Here is a 19,606-nt window from a genome sequence, read left to right on the forward strand (position 1 = left end):
GTTACTATACACTAACCCCCATATAATGTGTATAGTGTATGTTACTATACACTAACCCCCATATAATGTGTATAGTGTATGTTACTATACACTAACCCCCATATAATGTGTATAGTGTATGTTACTATACACTAACCCCTATAATTATAATGTGTATAGTGTATGTTGCTATAGGCCGTGCAGTTATGTTGTATTTTCTCTGTATTTCAGTTTATGAATGAAAAGATTGGCGGAGTTGAAGGAACCAAACTAGATGAAGACTTCTTCGAAATGGAAAGGGTGAGTGTTCCTAGTAGAATATTCTGATATACTCATGTTGCTAGTAGTATACTCATGTTGCTAGTAGAATATTTTGATATACTCCTGTTGCTAGTAGTATACTCATGTTATAGAATATTCTGATATACTCTTGTGGCTAGTAGTATACTCATGTTGCTAGTAGAATTTTCTGATATACTCTTGTGTCTAGTAGTATACTCATGTTGCTAGTAGAATATTCTGATATACTCTTGTGGCTAGTAGTATACTCATGTTGCTAGTAATAGTATAATCTGATATACTCATGTTGCTAGTAGAATAATCTGAGATACTCTTGTGGCTAGTAGTATAATCTGATATACTCTTGTTGCTAGTAGTATAATCTGATATACTCATGCTGCTAGTAGTATAATCTGATATACTCTTGTTGCTAGTAGTATAATCTGAGATACTCTTGTGGCTAGTAGTATAATCTGAGATACTCTTGTTGCTAGTAGTATAATCTGATATACTCTTGTTGCTAGTTGTATAATCTGATATACTCTTGTTGCTAGTTGTATAATCTGATATACTCATGCTGCTAGTAGTAATACCTCCTCAAGTGGTATAACCATGCCATCAGCTACACGCACTCGCCGTGTGTGTGTGTGTGTGTGTGTGTGTGTGTGTGTGTCCTTTCTCCCTTACTATTACAAAAACTATATATTTAAATTGTTTACGTTAAGTGGTTTGTGTTTCAGCGGGGGAGAGAGAGGAAGGAAATATAAAATTGGGGAAAAGGCTGGGAAATGGGACGAAGAAATGAAAACCATGGCGGTGTCGACGTGCAGCAGTGTAACCTGGGTGGTGCCGTCCTTAGAGTTTTGCGGTCCTGTTTACTGCACGAGCTAAGTGGTCCGTCACACACATACACACACACACACACACACACATACATATTTCCCTTTCATTACACCCTCTCTTTCCTCCACACCCTCTCTGTTCACTGCCCAGCGCTCCTGCGACATTAACACGTTGATTTTTCCTTTAGATTAGTTTCCCTCTCAATCCTTCACCAGATTAAAAAATAATAATAATAAATCTGTTAATTGGACCTGGGTTGTCATCTTCTACGTACCATCAGGCCTCGTGGGACGTAAGGGTGAAAATCTCTTATTAAATTTACGGGGCCGGACTTCTCATATGTCATGTCACCTTCTTGGAATGCCTCTTAACTTCAAGAGCCAAAAACTATGGTAAAATTTTGAAGTTTGGAAGAGAAAAAAATCGATGATTGAAGGAGGTGGGGAGACTTCCCATACGATAAAAAAAATAATTCCATTTTTTTTTCTCGCGATAGTTATGAGTTGAGGATTTGTAAAGAATATGTGAAAGTTTTGGTGGATGAGGGTGAAGGAGATAGGAAGAAGTGAAGATATTGGTATGAGGTCTGGATGGCTACTGAGGACGTGTGGTGCAAATGTTCGTACGTTCATCATTTAATATTTTGAATGATCGTACGAGTTTGGCTTCATATTAAACTGCACTCACTTTAGCTACGGTACAATAGAACGGTTAAATTGTCGTCGAAATTGTTTGCATAATATATCGTGTAGGATCATTGTGTGTGTGTGTGTGTGTGTGTGTGTGTGTGTGTGTGTGTGTGTGTGTGTGTGTGTGTGTGTGTGTGTGTGTGTGTGTGTGTGTGTGTGTGTGTGTGTGTGTGTGTTACTGTCTACCACCATTACCACTATCACTACTACTACTACTACCGGTATCCCAATCACCACCACTCGTATCACTTACTACTATCACCACCACCACCTCTACTACTACTACTTTTACTGTACTACCAATAATATCACCACCACCACTACTATTGCTAATACCTCCTCCACCACTACTACTATCACCTAGACGAGTGTAAATAAAGTGTGATGACCGCGGACATGAAGGCGTGGGTTTAGTATTGGTGTAGCAGGCGTGGGTGGCGTGGCAAGAGAAGCAGCTCAGTGATAAAGACTTGTGAGAGAGGGAGGGAGAGTGGTGAGAGGGAGGGAGGAGAGTGGTGAGAGGGAGGGAGGCAGGCAGACTGACTCGCCACTGGTGGAGTCATTGTACGTATTTGTCCGCTGCTCTGATGTGTGGGGGCGTGAGTGGGAGGGATGGGGTGGGTGACCTCTGACCTCTGTATGACCCAGTATGTGACCTCTGACCTCTGTATGACCCAGTATGTGACCTCTGACCATCTGTGTTACCCAGTATGTGACCTCCGATTATCTGTGTGTGTGTGTAATATCTCTCTCTCTCTCTCTCTCTCTCTCTCATCAAGCACCATTACTTGTTTATTTCATCACACACACGACCACCTTGTACCACCTTCCTCCCTTTAAATCTCCTCTCCCTTCCCCGCCCCATCCTCTCCTTCCCAGTCTTCCCCCAGGGAGGATAAACGAATCGTGGGGACTATGAAACAAGCATTAGCTGATGGATATTTTATAGCATGTTTGGTGGTGTGAAGTAATGGTCTCTCTCTCTCTCTCTCTCTCTCTCTCTCTCTCTCTCTCTCTCTCTCTCTCTCTCTCTCTCTCTCTCTCTCTCTCTCTCTCATTATGTATTTACCCCTGAGTGCTCACATTATATTCAAGGGTTAATTCATTGTACTCGGGATTAATTCATTGTACTCAAGGGTTTAAAATAACTTACTCACGGGACTGAGTTATTGTACTCTGGAGGTTGGCCTCGTGCTCAAGGGGTTAAGTCAGTCTGGAGGAGGAGGTATTACCACTCGAGTGGGACTTGAGTGAGGTGTATCACAGGATCGAACCACTCACTGAGAAACTGTTGTGAGAGAGAGGTCTCCTCCCCTCTCTCTCCTCAAATCTCATTCTTTTCTCCTCACTTCTCACTGTCCCTTCACCTCACTTTCTCTCACTCTCACTGTCCCTTCACCTCACTTTCTCTCACTTCACTGTCCCTTCACCTCACTTTCTCTCACCTCTCACTGTCCCTTCACCTCACTTTCTCTCACCTCTCACTGTCCCTTCACCTCACTTTCTCTCACCTCTCACTGTCCCTTCACCTCACTTTCTCTCACCTCTCACTGTCCCTTCACCTCACTTTCTCTCATCTCTCACTGTCCCTTCACCTCACTTTCCTCACCTCTCACTGTCCCCACCTCACTTTCTCACCCTCTCACTGTCCCTTCACCTTTTCTCTCACCTCTCACTGTCCCTTCCACCTCACTTCTCACCTCTCACTGTCCCTTCACCTCACTTCACTGTCCCTTCACCTCACTTTCTCTCACCTCTCACTGTCCCTTCACCTCACTTTCTCTCACCTCTCACTGTCCCTTCCTTCACCTCACTTTCCTCACCTTCACTGTCCTTCACCTCACTTTCTCACCTCTCACTGTCCCTTCACCTCACCTTCTCTCACTTCTCACTGTCCTTCACCTCACTTCTCTCACCTCTCACTGTCCCTTCACCTCACTTTCTCTCACTTCTCACTGTCCCTTCACCTCACTTCACCTCACTGTCCCTTCACCTCCTTTCTCTCACCTCTCTCACTGTCCCTTCACCTCACTTTCTCTCACCTGTCCCTTCACCACTTTCTCTCTCACCTCTCTCACTGTCCCTTCACCTCACTTTCTCTCACCTCTCACTGTCCCTTCACCTCACTTCTCTCTCCTCTCACTGTCCCTTCACCTCACTTTCTCTCACTTCTCACTGTCCCTTCACCTCACTTTCTCTCACCTCTCACTGTCCCTTCCACCTCACTTTCTCACCTCTCACTGTCCCTTCACCTCACTTTCTCTCACTTCTCACTGTCCCTTCACCTCACTTCTCTCACTCTCACTGTCCCTTCACCTCACTTTCTCTCACCTCTCACTGTCCCTTCACCTCACTTTCTCTCACCTCTCACTGCTTCGCCTTTCTCACTTCTAACCTCTTACTTTTTCTCACTTTTTACTCTCGTCCCTCACTGGTTACACTCTGCCACGCCCGCACCACCCACACGCCCGCACCACCCACACGCCCGCACCACCCACACGCATGATATATAAATTTTAATTTAACAAACAGAGCTATACCTCATCACACTATGCTAAATCTCTGTATTTTTATAATAATGTTAGGAAATAATAGTAATAAAATAATAATAATAATAATAATAATAATAATAAGAGTTAGAGTTAAGGGTTTATTGATATCTTCTGCAGCTAAAAGACAAAAAAAATATACAATGGATTGAAATGCCTTATTACATACAGTAACGTGAGGGTTGGGCCGTTTAACAAAAGCTTTCATTACAAAAATTAAAAGGAACTTGAGGTGAACATACAAGTTTATTTTTACAGTGGATGGCAGGGGGTTGGTCCTATGCCCTTGTGATTGAGGTCACGTAGGTCAGGTGTGTTGAGGTGCAGTAGCTCGTTCACAGGTATTGTCATGATGGATCTCCAGTGTGTGTGTGTGTCAATCCGCTTGTCGTCTTTGTCCGAGGCAAAACACAAGAAACCTCAAAGAATAGGTTCATTTTCTCCTTGATCCGTTCCGTATCCCTTCAGTCTGAACCCCCCAGTGAACCTCTGAGACCGAATCCCGCTGTGAACCCTCTGTTGTGTGAGCAAACTGGGAATTCGTCGCCATCTTGAGTGGGAAGATTGTCTAGGTAGCACCCCATGAGAACGTCGCACTGTGTGTGTGTGTGTTGGATGATTTTTCCAGGACTTCCCCCATACCGTCTATTTTATCATCTTCCAGACCACCCACTCCACATTTTCCAGACCCTCACCCCTCATCTTCCAGATTACCCACTCCATATTTTCCAGACCTCACCCTCATCTTCCAGACCACCCACTCCACATTTTCCAGACCCTCACCCTCATCTTCCAGACTACCCACCCATATTTTCCAGACCCTCACCCCTCATCTTCCAGACCACCCACTCCACATTTTCCAGACCCTCACCCCTCATCTTCCAGACTACCCACCCATTTTCCAGACCCTCACCCTCATCTTCCAGACCACCCACTCCACATTTTCCAGACCCTCACCCTCATCTTCCAGACTACCCATCCATATTTTCCAGACCCTCACCCTCATCTTCCAGACTACCCACTCCATATTTTCCAGAAACTCGCACATCATCTTCCAGACCCTCACTCTTCATCTTCCAGACCCCCACTCTTCATCTTCCAGACCACCCACTCCACATTTTCCCAGACCCTCACCCCTCATCTTCCAGACTACCCACTCCATATTTTCCAGACCCTCGCACACATCTTCCAGACCCTCACTCTTCATCTTCCAGACCCTCACTCTTCATCTTCCAGACCCTCACTCTTCATCTTCCAGACCCTCACTCTTCATCTTCCAGACCTCTCCTCTTCATCTTCCAGACCCTCACACCTCATCTTCCAGCAGCTCTTTCTCTTTCAGTTTATCTCATGTAATATGCATCTGCTTATATCTCTCTCTCTCTCTCTCTCTCTCTCTCTCTCTCTCTCTCTCTCTCTCTCTCTCTCTCTCTCTCTCTCTCTCTCTCTCTCTCTCTCTCTCACACACACGCTAAGACCCCATCAAAGACTCTCTCTCTCTCTCTCTCTCTCTCTCTCTCTCTCTCTCTCTCTCTCTCTCTCTCTCTCTCTCTCTTCCCTCTCCACACACGCTAAGACCCCATCAAAGACCCCTCTCTCTCTCTCTCTTCTCTCTCTCCACACGCTAAGACCCTATCAAGACTCTCTCTCTCTCTCTCTCTCTCTCTCTCTCTCTCTCTCTCTCTCTCTCTCTCTCTCCACACTCTAAGACCCCCATCAGCCCCTTTTGCTCTCGTTTTAATGGTAAGGAATTTTAAATTGAGTCTTCCCTGAGGGCCTTGCCTACTGCTGTCTGTATGGTGTGATGTGAGGGAGGGTATGGTGTAGTGTAGTGTGAGGGAGGGTGTGGTGTGAGGGAGGGTGTGGTGTGGTGTGAGGGAACGTGTGTTGTGGTGTGAGGGAGGGTGGTATGGTGGTGTGAGGGAGTATGAGGTTATGTGGTGTGAGGGGGTATGGTGTGATGTGATATGAGGGTATGGTGTGATGTGAGGGTGTGTTGTATTGTGAGGGGTATGGTGTGATATGATGGAAGGTATGGTGATTGGTATGATGTGGTGTAATGTGATGTATGGTGTGGTGTGAGTATTGATGATGATGTTAGATATCAGAAAGTCGCTAAGAGGATATCGCAACAGAAGATGTAATAGGGTCAGGTCAGGTCAGGTCAGGTCAGGTCATATCTCATATTGACGCTGTTAGGTCACACCTCCTGGTACATGGTAGCTGATTGTGTCACTACTACCAGCCTGCTTCCTCCCCTCTCTCCCGTGTTCTAGTACCTACATCGATCTAAGGACCCCCTGCCAGTCAGTCACCCTCCACCCCCACGTGACCTAGTTTCCTCAGTTCTCCCTTTTGAGAATACGAGACCTCTCCTCACCTCCCCTCACCTCACCTTTTTCCTCTGATTCATAAGAGAAAAAACACCGGCTGAGGGGAAACGTGAGGGTTCGAGTGTAAACCGTGGCGTTATGACGAGTATTGTAGGTGTGGGCGCCGGGGTGGGTGATGTGGGCGGCGGGGTGGGTGGTGTGGGCGCCAGAGTGGGTGGTGTGACGGCAGAGCATGAGGATGGTGAAGGGATTCAGATCAACTTTAATGTCACTTTATTGTCGAATCAACTGTATCTTTTGTCGCCCACTACCGCCCCATCCCTGGTGTGTGTGTGTGTGTGTGTGTGTGTGTGTGTGTGTGTGTGTGTGTGTGTGTGTGTGTGTGTGTGTGTGTGTGTGTGTGTGTGTGTGTGTGTGTGTGTGTGTGTGTGTGTGTGTGTGTGTGTGTGTGTGTGTGTGTGTGTGTGTGTGTGTGTGTGTGTGTGTGTGTGTGTGTGTGTGTGTGTGTGTGTGTGTGTGTGTGTGTGTGTGTGTGTGTGTGTGTGTGTGTGTGTGTGTGTGTGTGTGTGTGTGTGTGTGTGTGTGTGTGTGTGTGTGTGTGTGTGTGTGTGTGTGTGTGTGTGTGTGTGTGTGTGTGTGTGTGTGTGTGTGTGTGTGTGTGTGTGTGTGTGTGTGTGTGTGTGTGTGTGTGTGTGTGGTGTGTGTGTGGTGTGTGTGTGTGTGTGTGGTGTGTGTGTGTGTGTGTGTGTGTGTGTGTGTGTGTTCTTGTTTTGAACACTTTAATGGAATGTTCTGCGGTGAGCTCTTTGGTTGGTATGACTCTTGGGTGACTTTAATGAAGAGTCCTGAATAACTCTGTTAAGGGAAGAGTCCTGAATAACTCGTATGTGAAGAGTCCTGAATAACTCGTTAATGGGAAGAGTCCTGGAATAACTCGTTAATGGAAGAGTCCCTGAATAACTCGTTAATGGAAGAGTCCTGAATAACTCGTTAATGGAAGAGTCCTGAATAACCGTTAAGGGAAGATTCCTGAATAACTCGTTAATGGGAAGAGTCCTGGAATAACTCGTTAATGGAAGAGTCCTAGAATAACTCGTTAATGGGAAAAGAGTCCTGAATAACTCGTTAATGGGAAGAGTCCTGAATAACTCGTTAATTGAAGAGTCCTGAATAACTCGTTAATTGGAAGAGTCCTGAATAACTCGTAAATGGGAAGAGTCCTGAATAACTCGTTAATGGGAAGAGTCCTGGAATAACTCGTTAATGGAAGAGTCCGGGAATAACTGTTAATGGGAAGAGTCCTGGAATAACTCGTTAATGGAAGAGTCCTGAATAACTCGTTAATGGGAAGAGTCCTGGAATAACTCGTTAATGGAAGAGTCCTGAATAACTTTAATGGGAAGAGTCCTGAATAACTCGTTAATGGAAGATCCTGAATAACTCGTTAATGGAAGAGTCCTGAATAACTCGTTAATGGAAGAGTCCTGGAATAACTCGTTAATGGAAGAGTCCTGAATAACTCGTTAATGGAAGAGTCCTGAAACTCGTTAATGGAAGAGTCCTGAATAACTCGTTAATGGGAAGAGTCCTGAATAACTCGTTAATGGGAAGAGTCCTGGAATAACTCTGTTAATGTGAAGAGTCCGAATAACTCGTTAATGGGAAGAGTCCTGGTAACCTCGTTAATGGAAGAGTTCCGAATAACTCGTTAATGGAAGAGTCCTGGAATAACTTGTTAATGTGAAGAGTCCTGGAATAAATCGTTAATGGAAGAGTCCTGAATCTCGTTAATGGGAAGAGTCCTGAATAACCTGTTAATGGAAGAGTCCTGGAATAACTCGTTAATGAAGAGTCCTGAATAACTCGTTAATGGAAGAGTCCTGAATAACTCGTTAATGGAAGAGTCCTGAATAACTCGTTAATGGGAAGAGTCCTGAATAACTCGTTAATGGGAAGAGTCCTGGAATAACTCGTTAATGGAAGAGTCCTGAATAACTCGTTAATGTGAAGAGTTCTGGAATAACTCGTTAATGGAAGAGTCCTGAATAACTCGTTAATGGGAAGAGTCCTGGAATAACTCGTTAATGGGAAGAGATCTTAAAACCCTCATTAATTGGAAAAGTTCTACAAAACCTCATTAATAACAAGTCTGTATGGTTGTCTGTTTGATAAATGTGAAGGGCTATGTTATGACAGGTGTGTAGGGTTGTCTGTTATAACAGGCAGGTGTGTGTGGTTGTCTGCTATAACAGGTGTGTGGTTATAACATTGCATAAACGAACGTCATTTACTAAATTTAGGTTCTGTTTTTTGCCTGTGAATAGTCGGACCTATTTTTGTATTCATTTTAGTATATTTGAATCAGGTCAGGTCAGGTCAGATCAGGTTAATTTAGGTAGGTCAAGTCAAGTCAGGTTAGATTAGGTTGGCTTAGGTCAGGTCAGGTCAATTTAGGTAGGTCAGGTCGTCAGGTTAGATTAGGTTGGGTTAGGTTGGCTTATGTTAGGTTAGGTCAGGTTAGGTTAATTTAGGTAGGTCAGGTCAATTTAGGTAGGTCTGGTCAAGTCAGGTTAGATTAGGTTGGGTTAGGTTGGCTTACGTTAGGTTAGGTCAGGTTATGATACGTTCAGTTAAATGCTACTTAGTGAAGTATCATCTTACACCCTATATATCCATTACAGAAAACGGACATCATGTGCGAGCTGGTGGAGGACCTTCAGCTCAAGACGAAGGAGTTCCTCCACCCTAACCCAGCCTCCAGGGCCAAGATGTCCGCAGTCAAGGGTATCGGCAAGTTGTCCGGGCAGGCCAAGGCGTCCACCTACCCCCAGCCTGAGGGTGTTTTGGGTGAGGCCATGGCTGGCTACGGCAAGAGGCTCGGCGAGGACAACCCGTATGGTGAGTACTTGTTGTTGCTACCTGAGTGTTGCTGTCGTTACTGCTACCTGAGTGTTGCTGTTACCTGGGTGTTATTTTATTACTACCTAAGTAATAATAATGCGGAGATTATGTTGCAACTATATCTTGCGCTAGTCAGGCCGCACCTCGATTATACGGTTCAGTTCTGGTGCCCCTATTATAGAATGGATATCAATTCACTAGAGTCAGTGCAGCGAAGAATGACGAAAATGATTCCTGGACTTAAAAACCTTCCATATCAAGATAGATTAAAGAAACTTAACTTGCATTCCCTACAAAAAGACGAAGAGTGTGGGGAGATATGATAGAATTATTTAAGTGGGTGAAAGGAATCAATAAAGGGGATATAGATAAAGTTCTTATAATATCTGAGCAGGATAGGTCTCGGAGCAACGGATTTAAGTTGGATAAGTTTAGGTTTAGGAGGGAGATAGGAAGGAACTGTCACAAATAGGGTGGTGGACGAGTGGAACAAGCTTAGCAACTTTGTAGTAAGTGCTGGAACCCTGGAAAGTTTCAAAAGGAGGCTGGATAGATTCATGGATGATAGAGAGTGGTAGTAATCCTCGACAGGAGCTGCCATGCACAGGTCAACCGGCCTATTGCAGACTCCTTATTTTCTTATGTTGTTATGTTACCTGGGTGTTGATGTTACCTGGGTGTTGATGTTACCTGGGTGTTGATGTTACCTGGGTGTTGATGTTACCTGGGTGTTGATGTTACCTGGGTGTTGATGTTACCTGGGTGTTGATGTTACCTGGGTGTTGATGTTACCTGGGTGTTGCTGTTACCTGTGTTGATGTTACCTGGGTGTTGATGTTCTACCCGGGTGTTGATGTTACCTGGGTGTTGATGTTACCTGGTGGGTTACCTGGGTGTTGATGTTACCTGGGTGTTGCTGTTACCTGGGTGTTGATGTTACCTGGGTGTTGATGTTACCTGGGTGTTGCTGTTACCTGGGTGTTGATGTTACCTGGTGTTGCTGTTACCTGGGTGTTGATGTTACCTGGGTGTTGCTGTTACCTGGGTGTTGCTGTTACCTGCGTTGATGTTACCTGGGTGTTGCTGTTACCTGGGTGTTGATGTTACCTGGGTTGATGTTACCTGGGTGTTGCTGCCTGGGTGTTGATGTTACCTGGGTGTTGCTGTTACCTGGGTGTTGATGTTACCTGGGTGTTGCTGTTACCTGGGTGTTGATGTTACCTGCGTTGATGTTACCTGGGTGTTGATGTTACCTGTGTTGCTGTTACCTGGGTGTTGCTGTTACCTGGGTGTTGATGTTACCTGGGTGTTGATGTTACCTGGGTGTTGATGTTACCGGGTGTTGATGTTACCTGGGTGTTGATGTTACCTGGGTGTTGATGTTACCTGGGTGTTGCTGTTACCTGGGTGTTGATGTTACCTGGGTGTTGCTGTTACCTGGGTGTTGATGTTACCTGGGTGTTGAGTTACCTGCGTTGATGTTACCTGGGTGTTGCTGTTACCTGGTGTTCATGTTACCTGGTGTTGCTGTTACCTGGGTGTTGATGTTACCTGGGTGTTGCTGTTACCTGGGTGTTGATGTTACCTGGGTGTTGATGTTACCTGGGTGTTGATGTTACCTGGGTGTTGCTGCCACCTGCGTTGATGTTACCTGGGTGTTGCTGTTACCTGGGTGTTGATGTTACCTGGGTGTTGATGTTACCTGGTGTTGATGTTACCTGGGTGCTGTTACCTGGGTGTTGATGTTACCTGGCGTGTTGCTGTTACCTGCGTTGATGTTACCTGGGTGTTGATGTTACCTGGGTGTTGATGTTACCTGGGTGTTGCTGTTACCTGGGTGTTGCTGTTACCTGGGTGTTGATGTTACCTTGGTGTTGATGTTACCTGGGTGTTGATGTTACCTGGGTGTTGATGTTACCTGGGTGTTGCTGTTACCTGGGTGTTGCTGTTACTTGGGTGTTGATGTTACCTGGGTGTTGATGTTACCTGTGTGTTACGGGTGTTGCTGTTACCTGGGTGTTGCTGTTACTTGGGTGTTGATGTTACCTGGTGTTGATGTTACCTGGGTGTTGATGTTACCTGGGTGTTGCTGTTACCTGCGTTGCTGTTACCTGGGTGTTGATGTTACCTGCTGATACCTGGGTGTTGATGTTACCTGGGTGTTGCTGTTACCTGGGTGTTGATGTTACCTGGGTGTTGCTGTTACCTGGGTGTTGCTGTTACTTGGGTGTTGATGTTACCTGGGTGTTGATGTTACCTGGGTGTTGATGTTACCTGGGTGTTGCTGTTACCTGGGTGTTGATGTTACCTGGGTGTTGATGTTACCTGGGTGTTGCTGTTACCTGGGTGTTGCTGTTTACCTGGGTGTTGCTGTTACCTGGGTGTTGCTGTTACCTGGGTGTTGCTGTTACCTGGGTGTTGCTGTTACCTGGGTGTTGCTGTTACTCGTTGCTGTTACGGTGTTGCTGTTACCTCCGGGTGTTGCTGTTACCTGGGTGTTGCTGTTACCTGGGTGTCCCTGTTACCTGGATGTTGCTGTTACCTGGATGTTGCTGTTACCTGGGTGTTGCTGTTACCTGTGTTACTGTTACTTGGGTGTTGCTTCTACCTGGGTGTTGCTGCTACCTCGGTGTTACTGTTACCTGAGTTGCTGTCACACGGGTGATGCTGTTACCGCTATTACCTGGGTGTTATTGTTACTTGAGTGTTGCTGTTACCTGGGTGTTTCTGTTACCTGAGTGTTTCTGTACCCTGAGTGTTACTGTTACGTAGGTGTTACTGTTGCCTGGATGTTGCTGTTACCTGTCTGTTACTGTTATCTAGGTATTACTGTTACCTGGGTGTTGCTGTTTCCTGGTTGTAACTGTTACCTGTGTGTTGCTGTTACCTGGGTTTTGCTGTTACCCAGGTGTTGCTGTTACCTTGGAGTTGCTGTTACCTGGATGTTGCACCTGGGTGTTGCTGTTAATCGTGCTGTTACCTGGGTGTTACCGCACGTGTTGCTGTTACCTGGGTGTTACTGTTACCTGGATGTTGCTGTTACCTGCGCTTGCTGTTACCTGGGTGTGTTACTTATTACCTAGGTGTTGCTGTTACCTGGTGCTGTTACCTGGTGTTGCTGTTACCTGGGTGTTGCTGTTACCTGGGTGTTGCTGTTACCTGGATGTTGCTGTTAACTGGGGTTGCTGTTACCTGGGTGTTGCTGTTACCTGGGTGTTACTATTACCAGGGTGTTACTGTTACCTGGGTGTTACTATTACCAGGGTGTTACTGTTACTGCTGCTGCTACCTGGGTGTTACTGTCTGGGTGTTGCTTCTACCTAGGTGTTGCGGTTACCTGGTTGTTGCTGCTACTTGGGTGTTGCTGTTACCTGAGTTGCTGTCACCTGAGTTGCTGTCACCTGGGTGTTGCTGCTACCTGGGTGTTTTTTTATGGGTATTAGCCCACCCGGCATCAGGTCACTGACCCACATCGGGGTCCGGGGGGCGAAAATGTAATAATAATAATTCATAGTAAATAAAGTTTATAATAAAAAGTTAAATAAAATATTAATGGTAATAATAATAATAATAACAACACTGTGATAATAATAATAAATACAAAGAAATACAAGAATGAAAAAAAATCAATAGTGAGAAACTTGGAAGAGAAACAATTGAGACCCAGCAATTGTGTGTAAATGAGGCAGAAAGTCAGATCATCAACCTGGGACTTGGTCACATATGGCAGCAGGGTCTACCATAGACAACACATTATGCTTCCAATATCTTCCCAAGTGGTAGTACCTCCCTGTTTGGTAGCTACCTACTGTTACTTGGGTGTTGCTGCTAACTGGGTGTGACTGTTACTTGGGTGTTGCTGCTACCTGGGTGTTGCTGCTTCCCGGGTGTTGCTGCTACCTGGGTGTTGCTGCTACCCGGGTGTTGCTGCTACCCGGGTGTTGCTGCTACCCGGGTGTTACTGTTACCTGGGTGTTGCAGTTACCTGGGTTTTGCTGTTACCTGGATTTTCCTATTACCTGGATGGATGTTGCTGTTACCTGGGTGTTACTGTTACCTGGGGGTTGTCACCTGGGTGTTAAGTGTGTGTGTGTGTGCGCGCGCCAGGTGTAGCCAGCTGCTGAGTCTATCTGTACCTGCTAAGAATGTCTCACCGAGGAATATATCATTATAGAATATCCCTCAGGCTGTTACAAGAGAGCATCTTGGGGTACATTACGTGGGTAAGAGTGGCCCTGGTCACGGATCACCCAATCATGACTCTGCTTCCTCCTTAACGTGATTACCATTGGTGGACGTCCGTCACGCTAGTGGCTGGCCAGAAACGGGGTGACCCCTTGCTACAGTGTGTAATTTTAATGTGTGTGGTGTACATGTGTGGATGTACTCTGATAAATGTTGAAAGAGTTTTACGAGAGCCCGAGATAGATCCAACACAGCAAAAATAATCTATTCTTATATCAGTATGCGCTATGACTATTCCTCCTCTTTTTCTCTTCTTTGTTCTTCCTTTGTTGTTTTCTTTTTTCTTTATTCTTACCTTCTTAAATGCGAGGTCGTGTGCCACTGCTACCACTTCCGCACCACTTAATTTACTGAGGGAAGTAAGTCTCCGTCCGCCATCAGGTAAGTGGATGGAAAATAGTGTTTCCAGGGAATGTGTCCATTTACACATATACAGTACTGTACACCGACGTCAGATAATGTGTTGTATTATGGTAGACCCTGCTGCCATATGTGACCAAGTCCCAGGTTGCTGATCTGACTTTCTGCCTCCTTTACACACAATTGCTGGGTCTCAATTGTTTCTCTTACTTTGACAACACAACATACATAATGTATATCGTTTCTCATTCTTGGTTTATTTTTATCGTTTGTGTATTTATTTATGGTTATTATTATTATGTTTAGTATTTGATTTTTAATTTTTAAATTATTATAATAATAATAGTTTATTATTATTATTGTTATTATTATTATCATTATTATTGTTATTATTATTATTATTATTATTATTATTATTATTATTATTATCATTATCATTATATTTTCGCCCTCCAGGCCCTGATGTGGGTCAGTGACCTGTGTGTGACAACAGGGGACCATTTTTAACTCTACGGCGTCTCCCACCCGCGTTTGACTTGTGCTATCACTTAAATATATCTAACTAAACTAATTATGATAGTTTTAGTACAGATTTTGAAAAGAAGATTATGTATTAAATCGATGTAAATTGTAAAATTTTAAATAAAAGATAAAAATATCTTTGATATTGAGTTCGTAGCATAAATTTTAGTGTTTAGTATAATACACTGTATTTGGTTTTATTTCCTTTTTGCGTGATTTCACGATTACATATACTCTCCCTTCGCACATAATCATCATTATCATCACTACTATTGAAAATTTATTTCAATACCAATGTTATTTGTGTGCTGGTTTTACTCTTACTCGTTTTTCTTCCTATTTTATGTTATTTTATTTTTAATGGTGTAATGAGCGGGAACCCTCTCTAGTGTGGCCATTTTCCCGCCCAAAACACATTACCTTGGCCTCATTACCACCATGTTTACTGCGCCTTAGTAACTAGTTCTTTGTTTACTGTTTCCTCCACACTTACCATCTTAATCTTCCTCTTTTCCTTCGTCTATTTCTATTTTCGTTCTTTGTTGTTTCCATAATATTCATATTTTCTTTCTTCCCTCCTCTTTTGTCTTCTATATCTTCGTCTTTGTTTTCATCTTTTCCTTCTCATTCCTACAGGTGCTCATATGACCCTCGGGTAATTCACAGGTGTTCATAATGACCCCAGGTAACTCAGCCTTGACCCAGGATGACGTCAGGCCAGGCAGTGTGCCAACTCTGGTGACGTCACGGCCACAGTTGCCAACACCTGACCTGAGATGTGGCGGGGCCTTGCTAACCTCTACTCCCCTTACCACACCTCTACCTCCCTTCCTTCCCTCTGCCTCTCTGCCCCCTATATCTCGCTGCCCCCTACCACCCACCCCCTTTCCCCCTACCTCCCTGCGCCCCCTACCCTTCTCTCCTTTGTATCTTCACTATTGGTGTCTTGTTTTAAGATTTTCAAAGATATTGAAGGTTTTGACATTTCTCTAGAAATATGAGATCACAGTTTATTAATTTCTTGTAAGCCATGTGGAAGAGGTGTGGGTTAGTGAGGGAGGGTGGTAGTGAGTGGGAGAGGTGTGGGTTAATGAGGGAGGGAGGGTGGTAGTGAGTGGGAGAGGTGTGGGTTAGTGAGGGAGGGTGATAGTGAGTGGGAGAGGTGTGGGTTAATGAGGGAGGGAGGGTGGTAGTGAGTGAGGAGGAGTGGTGGTGAGGGAAATTGGTGGTGAATGAGGAGAGTGGTGGTGAATGAGGGAGTGGTGGTAAGTGAGGGAGAGTGAATGTGATTATGGGTAGGCAGCGTGGTGCTCTCAGACAGTAGTTCCCCAGACGACCACTGGAGACGTGCTGGCCTAGACCATGTGGCAGCAACTTGAGTGTCCTCTACACAAACAGCGCCTGGTGATGGATTCATATTTAATATTATCGTCATAGAACTTTACAGTGGTCCAGCATGCAGGTATACAATATATGCAAACAGTGCAGATATACAATATACGTAAACAGTGCAGATATACAATATACTACGTAAACAGTGCAGATATACAATAGACGTAAGCAGTGCAGATATACAATATACTACGTAAACAGTGCAGATATACAATATACTATGTAAACAGTGCAGATATACAATATACTACGTAAACAGTGCAGATATACAATATACTACGTAAACAGTGCAGATATACAATATACTACGTAAACAGTGCAGATATACAATATACTACGTAAACAGTGCAGATATACAATATACTATGTAAACAGTGCAGATATACAATATACTACGTAAACAGTGCAGATATACAATATACTACGTAAGCAGTGCAGATATACAATATACTACGTAAACAGTGCCGATATACAATATACTACGTAAACAGTGCAGATATACAATATACTACGTAAACAATGCAGATATACAATATACTACGTAAACTGCAGATAAACAATATACTACGTAAACAGTGCAGATATACAATATACTACGTAAACAGTGCAGATATACAATATACTACGTAAACAGTGCAGATATACAATATACTACGTAAACTGCAGATAAACAATATACTACGTAAACAGTGCAGATATATACAATATACTACGAAACAGTGCAGATATACAAATACTACGTAAACAGTGCAGATATACAAAATACTTTCGAAACAGTGCAGATATACAATATACTACGAAACAGTGCAGATATACAATATACTACGTAAACAGTGCAGATATACAATATACTACTGAAACAGTGCAGATATACAAAATACTACGTAAAACAGTGCAGATATACAATATACTACGAACAGTGCAGATATATAATATACTACGAAACAGTGCAGATATACAATATACTAAACAGTGCAGATATACAATATACTACGAAACAGTGCAGATATATAATATACTAAGTAAACAGTGCAGATATACAAAATTTAAAACAGTGCAGATATATAAAATACTACGTAAACAATGCAGATATACAATATACTACGAAACAGTGCAGATATATAATATACTACGAAACAGTGCAGACATACAATATACTACGAAACAGTGCAGATATACAATAGACGAAACAGTGCAGATATACATACTACGTAAACAGTGCAGATATACAATATACTACGTAAACAGTGATATACAATATACTACGAAACAGTGCAGATATACAATATACTACGTAAACAGTGCAGATATACAATATACTACGAAACAGTGCAGATATACAATATACTACGTAAACAGTGCAGATATATAAATACTAATGAACAATGCAGATATACAATATACTACGAAACAGTGCAGATATATAATATACTACGTAAACAGTGCAGACATACAATATACTACGAAACAGTGCAGATATACAATAGACATAAACAGTGCAGATATACAATATACTAATAAACAGTGCAGATATACAATATACTACGAAACAGTGCAGATATACAATATACTACATAAACAGTGCAGATATACAATATACTACATAAACAGTGCAGATATACAATATACTACGAACAGTGCAGATATACAATATACACGAAACAGTGCAGATATACAATATACTACTAAACAGTGCAGATATACAATATACTACGTAAACAGTGCAGATATACAATATACTATGTAAACAGTGCAGATATACAATATACTACGAAACAGTGCAGATATACAATATACTACTGCAAACAGTGCAGATATACAATATACTACGAAACAGTGCAGATATACAATATACCACTAAACAGTGCAGATATACAATATACTAATAAACAGTGCAGATATACAATATACTACGAACAGTGCAGATATACAATATACTACGAAACAGTAGATATACAATATACTACGTAAACAGTGCAGATATACAATATACTACGTAAGCAGTGCAGATATACAATATACTACATAAACAGTGCAGATATACAATATACTACGAAACAGAGTATACAATATACTACGAAACAGTGCAGATATATAATATACTACGAACAGTGCAGATATACAATATACTACGTAAACAGTGCAGATATACAATATACTACGAAACAGTGCAGATATACAATATACTACGTAAACAGTGCAGATATACAATATACTATGTAAACAGTGCAGATATACAATATACGAAAACAGTGCAGATATACAATATACTACGTAAACAGTGCAGATATACAATATACTACGTAAACAGTGCAGATATACAATATACTACGAAACAGTGCAGATATACAATATACACGTAGCAGTGCAGATATACAATATACTACATAAACAGTGCAGATATACAATATACTACGTAAAACAGTGCAGATATACAATATACTACTTAAACAGTGCAGATATACAATATACTACGAAACAGTGCAGATATACAATAGACGAAACAGTGCAGATATACAATATACTACGAAACAGTGCAGATATAATATACTACGTAAACATTGCAGATATACAATATACTACAAAACAGCAGATATACAATATACTAAAACAGTGCAGATATACAATAGACGAAACAGTGCAGATATACAAATACTCGTAAACTGCAGATATACAATACACGAAAAGTGCAGATACAATATACGAAACAGTGCAGATATACAATATACTACGTAAGCAGTGCAGATATACAATATACTACGTAATCAGTGCAGATATACAATATACTATTAAACAGTGCAGATATACAATATTCGTAACAGTGCATATACAATATACTCGAAGAGTGCAGATATACAATATACATAAGGTGATATTAAACAACAGATATACAATATACTCAGATATACAATACAACAGTGAGATATACAATATATAAACAGTGCAGATATACAATATACTAGAAACTATGCAGATATACAATATACTCTTTCAACAGTGCAGATATACAATATACTACATAAACAGTGCAGATATACAATATACTACGAAACAGTGCAGATATACAATAGACGTAAACAGTGCAGATATACAATATACTACGTAAACAGTGCAGATATACAATATACTACGAAACAGTGCAGATATACAATATACTACGTAAACAGTGCAGATATACAATATACTACGTAAACAGTGCAGATATACAATATACATAAACAGCAGATATACAATATACACGAAACAGTGCAGATATACAATATACTACGAAACATTGCAGATATACAATATACTACGTAAACAGTGCAGATATACAATATACTACCTAAACAGTGCAGATATACAAACTAAAACAGTGCAGATATACAATATACTACGAAGCAGTGCAGATATACAATATACTACGTAAACAGTGATATACCATAGACTAAAAACAGTGCAGATATACAATATACTACGAAGCAGTGCAGATATACAATAGACGAAACAGTGCAGATATACAATATACTAAGAA

The 19,606-nt window shown here is 42.4% G+C and overlaps 1 protein-coding gene across 1 annotated transcript in view; it reads left to right on the forward strand.

Annotated features, from left to right (window-relative positions):
* The first annotated feature begins 212 nt into the window (after positions 1-212).
* LOC121859877 (endophilin-A-like) overlaps positions 213-19,606 on the forward strand; it is a 44,984-nt gene continuing 25,590 nt past the window's right edge. Inside the window, exons 1-2 of the mRNA XM_042356835.1 lie at positions 213-279; positions 9,354-9,570. Coding sequence (XP_042212769.1) covers positions 214-279; positions 9,354-9,570 — 283 coding nt within the window. The 5' untranslated portion in view covers position 213. The remainder of the gene's footprint in view (positions 280-9,353; positions 9,571-19,606) is intronic.

Source organism: Homarus americanus, unplaced genomic scaffold (assembly GCF_018991925.1).
Source record: "Homarus americanus isolate GMGI-L3 unplaced genomic scaffold, GMGI_Hamer_2.0 scaffold15524, whole genome shotgun sequence".
Lineage (NCBI taxonomy): Eukaryota > Metazoa > Arthropoda > Malacostraca > Decapoda > Nephropidae > Homarus > Homarus americanus.